The sequence below is a fragment of the Lycium barbarum genome, chromosome 10 (genome assembly GCF_019175385.1).
Source record: "Lycium barbarum isolate Lr01 chromosome 10, ASM1917538v2, whole genome shotgun sequence".
NCBI classification, from domain to species: Eukaryota; Viridiplantae; Streptophyta; class Magnoliopsida; order Solanales; family Solanaceae; genus Lycium; species Lycium barbarum.
Window position 1 is genome coordinate 13,173,712 of NC_083346.1, and position 7,870 is coordinate 13,181,581.

The window sequence follows — 7,870 nt, forward strand, 5'->3', positions numbered from 1 at the left end:
AAAATCCTACATACCTTATTCGCTCCAAAACTTGTAATAATAGTCTGAACTTGAGAAGAAATCCAAAAGCTTTAATCATGAATCCTTGTGATGGGTTTTCTTGAAAACCCTTGGTTAGGAACAATGAAAATCTATTTAGAGAAGTAAAATATAACATAAAAAATCGGTTCCGACAAAACATGATTGTTATACGCGGGTGCCATTATAGAGAGGTTTGACTGTAATTCTTATTTTGATTCTCTCGTTTATGATTGTCAGAATGGAAGAATTTCAATTAGTGTCTGTTTCTCTAGTTAGAGAATCAAACTGCTCATAGCTAAAGTTATTTTTACGTTTAGTTCGATGGAATGGGAAGTCTGTCCGACCATATTTTATTTCTGATGTACTCGCTTTTTATTTGAATAATAACATAGAAGACATTTTTTTAAAATAAAAAATTTAAAAAAATGAAGAAGCTTGATTACGTGCACCTCAAGTGCCAATAACACGGTCCATCGAAATGGGCAATGAGATGGAAGAAGCCGCACCAAATTCCAACTTAGTTAATGGCTTTATGTCGATCCTTCTTCCTCTGTAGCTTTCCACTTCCTCGTCTTCCATTGCAGTTTAACACTTCAATTCCTTCCCCAAACTGCCCTTTAAAATTCCATCAAATTAGCACTTTGCCACTCCTTGGCTTTAAACGCTGCAAAACAGCTTCTTTTGCTTCACTGCCGTTATCATCATCATCAATGGAAAACCCACCAGAAGGTTATAGAAGAAATGTGGGCATTTGTCTAATGAACCCTTCTAATAAAAAGGTCTCTCTTTTTTTTCTTGAATTTCAAGATTCAAAAAGTGAATCCTTCTAATAAAAAGGTCTCTTTTTTTTTTTTTGAATTTCAAGATTCAAAAAGTGAACCCTTCTAATAAAAAGGTCTCTCTTTTTTTGAAATTCAAGATTCAAAAAGTGAACCCTTCTAATAAAAAAGTCTTTTTTTTTAAATTCAAGATTTAAAAGTCTTTCTTTGATCGTAATTTTTTTATTTATACAATAATATATAGTGTGAAATCTTACAAAATGGGGTATGAGAAGGGTAGAGTATACGCAGATCTTACTTTTACTTTTTAAATATTTTGAATGGTTAATAATTGTGATTTATACTAAATATATAAATTTTATTTTAAAAAAAGAAAAATTGAAGATTTTATGACTGAATTTAGGGTCTAAATTAAACTTTTTGACTCTGGAAATCCGAATTGTGCTAATAAATTGGGATAGAGGGAGTATTTGTTTTCTCTTTGATTCAATTGTTTATTAAAAATCTAAATTCTGCAGATATTTGCTGCTTCAAGGCTTGATATACCTAGTGCCTGGCAAATGCCACAGGTAAATAATGTAGATTTCAATTGGGTTTCCTTTCATTCTGTTTGTTTCGATTGTTGGATTGGTTATATTTGAACTCAAATATATTCATTTTGTGTTTGTGGGGTGGGTGTGTGTTGGGGGGGTGGGGGGGGGGGTTAGGATAGTACTCCATCCGTTTCAATTTATATGACATTCTTTGCATTTTGGGACATTCCAAATATTTGACATTCTATTCATATTCATCAAGCTAACTATTTTACCATTACTTTGGTATTGTCTTCCAATTTGGTAATATATAATTGGAATCAATATCGTAAGCAGTAGCACCTTGTCTAGTAAAACCTCTGTAAAAATAGAAATGGCGATTATCAATTATCTATGCGGATAATGAAACAGATAAGGTGTATTCTGAGTTGAAAGTTGTTAAGCAAATGAACCGTGGGTCTAACTCAACCCCCAAAGTTAGTTCATGAGGTGAGGCTTTATTTCCTCAACTAATGTGGGATATTTAACATGCCTGCACATCCTAGACCGGACATCTGGTGCGTGGATAATATTAACATGGGGGTTTAATGTAGGTAACCAATATCTGAGATGGGTCTGGTTTGATATCATGTTAAGAAAAATGGATCTTGGACCTAACTCAACCCTGAAAGCTCAACCCTAAAAGCCAGCTGATAAGGTTAGAATTGCCCAATACCATATTAGGAGACTACAACCCATTCTGTCAAACTTTAACGGGCTCGTCCATAGTGCCCTTGAACAAACTGAAATGCCTCTCTTCAGCTCCCTCTGGGATTTGAATGCGGGACACTTTGCAAAAGCTTAGATCACTTATATGGTGCAGCTTTTGGGTAATAAATTTCAACAAATGTGAATGTTTAGAAGAGATTATGAGAGGTTCCAGTAAACATGAATCTTTGCAACTTGACAATAGAAGTGTAAATGGGATCTAATAATTTATGATGTCAAATATAACCGTAAAATAGTTATTTTAGTTAGTTATTTTAAGGTTATATTTTTTCCTTCTCAAAAAATATAACCGTAAAATAACTAAATTATAGGCTAAGAAATGGTTGTTTAGGAAAATTTAGTTTAGTTCCAAAACTAAACAATCATGTCTGGCTACTACCCGTTGGCAGTTTTGCCTTTTTCACGTTCTAAATGTGATTCTAAGTTTAACATGCGTATACGCAAATAAGGTCATGATTCGAAATAGTGTGGTCACCTGAATCAAATTAGATAAAGACATGTCAGATTTGTTACCTTCTCAATAAATAAAATAAAATAAAAAAAAGACACGTCAGATTGACACATGAAAGATTGCAACCTTTAACTGATTTGATACTCCACTAAATGTAGCCATGGAAAATATTTGTAACCTCTTCAGTTTTTAGCATGTCGCTATAATGGCGAGAAAGGCGCAAGAGAAGGCATCATACTGATCTAGTTTGATGCCATTGCCACGGAATGCTCTTTGGAAGGTCGCGTTTCCACATATGTGTCATTCTCTTTTTAAAATGCGAAGTAACTTTTAAAAAACTACCTAATTGAAGTTCTAGAAGTTTTTAAAATGCAGCTATAAGGACTAGAGAAGATCAACGCTCTTTCTAATCTGAAATAACAAAGCTCTATTGCTTTGTCCTGTTATGTAATAAAATGAACAATAACACATTTGAACTTTTTTCAGGGTGGGGTGGATGATAGTGAAGATCCAACAAATGCTGCCATCAGGGAATTAAGAGAGGAAACTGGGGTTACTTCAGCAGAAATTGTTGCTGAGGTATAAAAAGTAGATTCTGCTCTCCTCTCGAATGGTTTTGTCGATTTTATTCTTTCGTCCTTCGATTCAAGCTCAAGGAAGGCCAAAAGTAAAGAGCTTTAATTGGCTCAACAAAATGGCTGTGGTTATTTGATACTTGGCTTGTTGGGTTGTAATGAGAGTGCCCACATTATAAAGCTGGTGTCCCGCAGTTGAAGAAACCTCAGCCTATGAGATCCTTTTTCTGAATTAGATGCAATCTCCTGTTTTGAGTAGCAGTAGGCTGGTTATTAATGTTCTGAATCCTATGTAGGTCCCACATTGGGTAACTTATGATTTCCCACCAGACGTTAGAGAAAAGCTAAGGCATCAATGGGGTTCTGACTGGAAAGGTCAAGCACAGAAGTGGTAGGTGAATCTAAATCAGCACATTTGCACTTAAATGATACTTGAAATATATTGCTTTAGCAGGAACCATACCTATAAAAAATCATTGTCCTAAATAAATCTCTCAAATTTGTAGACCCTCGCCTCCCTAAAAAACTTTAGTTCATATGAACCAATGTGCCTATATGCATGGCCCTAGGCCCTAGCAACAAGTAAAGTTATAACATGATAAGAGTTGTATACTAACTCAATAGTCATCTACGCTTTGTGTATATTAAAGTTAGCCTGCCTATCGTGTTCCAGGTAGAGCTGCAGCTCATATCTTCTTTATTATTTTCCTGTGAGTAGATTAAATTTCGACTTTTCTTATAGCAATTGCTTATTCAAGCGAAGAATAGACTATGTTAGTTCTGATGGTCAAGTGACAGCCTTGAAGTTGTTTTAACGGAATATCACAAGAATGTGCTTTTCCTCCTTTCCAAGCCTCTTCTTCTCCCAGTTCTAATTTTTCTCCTCTTGCAGTGAGGCTCCTATATGAACTTGTAAAGCTCTCAATTTTTTCTTAGATAGTATTATAAAGCTGCTCAAGAACTATGGGCATTTCTAAAACCCTGGATTATAAAGAGCTTAGCCTCTGCAGGCCTACACCTTAAGATTGAGTTAATAACAGAAGCACCAACTTTTCTTTAATAATAATAGAGGTGTTCGGATCACGTGCACAGATTCACTAGTCCACCTTGTACTTGCTACCTCCCATCAACACAAGCAGTGGAAAACTCTGTCTATCAAGGATTGGTAAAAGGAAAAAAATATATTTTCCAATTTTGACATTCTCTATTTTTTCCAGAGTCAGGTCCATATAGAGTTTATGTCTTCTGTTTGGCCAGATACAAACACTTTTCACGTTAGGCAGACCCAAAAAAGAAATTCAAAAGTCTTATTGCCGAATTTAATTTAAATGAGATACTTATCAAATTGTGCAGTGGCAGTGGGTCTGCGTGCCGTCATTTGTTTAGACGTGTGTTTGTTTGGTAGACCGGTTTTGGTCTTCTTGAAACTGATTTTTTAACGTTCCTTGGTAAAAAATTCAAGGGGAGACTGATTGCTGTAGAACTTGGTTTTGGCGCATAGGAGCATTCGTGGAAACGGAGTTCAAAGTTTCATTTCCCTAGTTCCTATTGTTTTCTCTCTTTTGTTGTTTCCTAACTTTGAACGGAACTGAAAAACAATGTTGAAAATTCCAGGTTCCTATTTAAATTCACTGGAAATGACGAAGAAATCAACCTTCTAGGCGATGGGACGGAGAAGCCTGAGTTTGGAGAATGGTCATGGATATCACCCGAGCAAGTTATTGAACTCGTGAGTGGACCTTTTGACCTTTGAAGTTTCTCCGAAAATGAATTAAGGCTCTAACTCCTATTGTTTTGACTTTTATCCAAAAATCTTCTCTACAGGCAGTGGATTTCAAGAAGCCTGTTTACAAGGAAGTTCTCTCTGTTTTCTCGCAACATTTCCAGTAGTGAAACTGGTCATTTCTTAAGTGCGAAGTTCAAGAGGTTTGTTTATCTAAAACCCTTTGGTTATTACATATGCACTGTCCCGCTTCCATTGTCTAAGCAAATTTGTATATCACTCATCAGTCTGCCTTCATCATCAAAGCTTGAACCACTCAGGCAAGACCTATGAATACTGTATTTTGCTTTGATAATAAAACTGCTATTGCAGAAGTTTCGAGATAATATCTCAGATGGTCACTCAACTAAAGGTATTTCACGCAGAAAGTTACCCAACTTTATTTTCTAACGCAATAGTCATTCAACTATTGGTACTTCACTCAGAAAGTCACTCAACTTTGATTTTTTCTTATGGACAGTAATTTGCTAGAACTTTTAAAAAAATTAAAAAATTTAGCCGTTAAGTGGCCATATTATTTATTAAAAAGCGGAAAACACAATAAAAATATAGATAATTTTCTAGAACTTGAGTTCATTCTGGCAATTTTTTTTTTAAGTACATGATTAGTGAGGATTCATATAGCCGATCCTAAATTCCTAACTTGTTTGAGATTTATGCACAGTAGTTGTAGTTTCTCGTTTTTTCCTTATCTTCAGTTAACCCAATGAAAGACTGCTTCACTTGATTTAGAAGAGTAGATTTTGTACACTTGTCGTATATTTATGTGTTTCTAAAATTTTAGTGATGTTTAACAGGTTTTATTTGCCTTTGCTGTTACCAAAAAAATGGCAGGAGGTTCAATATGGTTTTTGCGGGGGGCTAACTGCATAGCTGGTTATGGTGAAATAAATCTGTAAACTTGTTCTACTGCGTACAATTATTGATTATGCCTGTAACATTGTTTTCATTTATCTCTTAAAGAAAGAACGGTAAAAAATAATCTTATTACGCAGGGCAAAGGGAATAATGAGAATTAAACTTACACTCATTGTGTCCTTGATTTTTAGCAGTACTATTAGGCGTTATGCGTTGTGTCTAAACATTTATTTATAATCAGCTTTAACACAGACCAAAATAGAGCTATGTTAGCTATCTCGCAAGATTTTATTTATAGCATTGACTACTTAATAAATAGTAAAAAAAAAAAAGCTCAAATATGCCTGAAATAACCTATTCATGTCACTCGTTAATAGTTAGGTATAAAAATGTCACCGCCATGACGCATTTGGTTCATTCGTTCCATTAACTGCTAAGGAAGTCCTACTACCATTAGCTTTTGCACTCGCAAGTTTGTTACATAAAGTTTATTATACAAAATTAGAAAACATGGAGGTTTATATAGAAATATGATTCTGAAAGGTTGAATGTCATGCATCAATAATAAATAGAAAAATAACATAAGTTAGTTTTGTTACCTAAGAGAGTCATTTATTATAGGGGATTGAGAAAAGGCTCAAATATGCCACTAAATTTAATGTAATGACTCACATATGTCACTCGTAAGAGGGGGTGAGAGGGGTTGGGGATAGTACCACATTGCAAAATCTGATAGTAGTAGGACTTTCGTTAGTGGTTAGTGGTAGGAATGAATCAAGTGTGTTACAATGGTGACATTTTTAGGCCCAACTATTAACGAATGACATGGATAGACTATTCTGATAGTTCGATGATATATTTGAGCTCTTTTCGGGGGGGGGGAAAAAATTACTCCTACTAGCTGAGAACATGGTGTATAAAATGGTTTTCATGGGTGTGTAACTCTGTATTTATTTTGAAACAAATGAACTACTAGCTGAGAACATGGGGTAAACATGGTGTATTTTGAAAAATTACTCCTACCATCACGATGAATTACGAATTTTGATAGTTTCAGCGGCAGTAAGAATTTATTTTGAAACAAAGAAAATTAGACAATTTAAATTGATCGATCATATTAATCACGAGTAAGTCAAATTTTTCCTCAATGTATGACATAGGTTTCGATTATATTCTCATTCGATCCTTCGTGCTTATTTATCCAGAATTATGACATTCGTGTCTTAAATATTCCCTTCTTGCTCTCGTACTGGTCAAACTTTCCAATAATTTAGTTAATCACTCTTTTTAAAAGGGGAATATATATTTTTAGAGGGGCATACTTGAAATTTCAAACTAGGGGTGTTCGAGAAAAACAAAACATATTGAACCAAATAAAAGCGGGAGTGCAGAGTGTACCCCGTCATAATCAGAAGTATGTTTACAGTTGATTGCTATAATCAATATGGTTGAAACTTTCAAAGAAACAACTTCAAATTGGGAGGGTGATCCTTTTAGTGACTGACTTTACCCCAAAATAATATAGGTGAACAAGTAGAATATACTGGGGCGTTTGAAAGAATCATGTCGAAGAAACTCTGCAAAATGACTCCGTAACTTCGGGAGAAGGTCTTATCTTTTGATTACGGAAGTGGCACATACCGGGGGCTGTACCGATATGTATCATTTGATGCTTGCCAGGTGCTGAAAGGTCGAATGGCAAAGTGTTATAAGCTTTGTGTGGAAGCTCCGATAAACGACGTTAATAAATAAAACCAAATCGACATAATTTTTTTTTGATTTGGTATGTTTTTCAATTTGAGAAAAAGCAACAATATGTGGTTTGATTCGTTATTTGAGAAAAAAAGGAAAAAAAATCGGCTCTATAAATATTTATTTTCAGAGAGATACTTTACATAATTTTAGCCATAAAAGGTTTTATGGACATATCATGGTGTTACTCGATTTCGTATTCTTTAATTCAATTTATTTGGAGTGTTTTATTTATTGTTTTAATCATGGGATTATGGTAAGTCTGAAGATATATATATTGATGTGAGTTGTTTTTTGATTGTGAAAATTTCTTATATATAGATGTTCCAATAAGTAACAGGTTAATCATT

The 7,870-nt window shown here is 34.5% G+C and overlaps 1 protein-coding gene across 2 annotated transcripts; it reads left to right on the forward strand.

The window, feature by feature from the left end:
* The first annotated feature begins 471 nt into the window (after positions 1-471).
* Positions 472-5,940, forward strand: LOC132615242 (nudix hydrolase 26, chloroplastic). Of its 2 annotated transcripts, none has more exons than XM_060329804.1 (7): positions 472-800; positions 1,319-1,369; positions 3,039-3,131; positions 3,424-3,518; positions 4,742-4,856; positions 4,952-5,053; positions 5,708-5,940. In XM_060329804.1, exons 1-6 carry the CDS (start codon positions 546-548, stop codon positions 5,015-5,017), a joined length of 675 nt encoding a protein of 224 aa, XP_060185787.1. In that variant the 5' UTR covers positions 472-545; the 3' UTR covers positions 5,018-5,053; positions 5,708-5,940. The 2 variants fall into 2 exon arrangements, with proteins under 2 accessions (XP_060185787.1, XP_060185788.1); XM_060329805.1 differs by lacking the exon at positions 472-800 and adding an exon at positions 857-916.
* Positions 5,941-7,870: the final 1,930 nt, after the last annotated feature.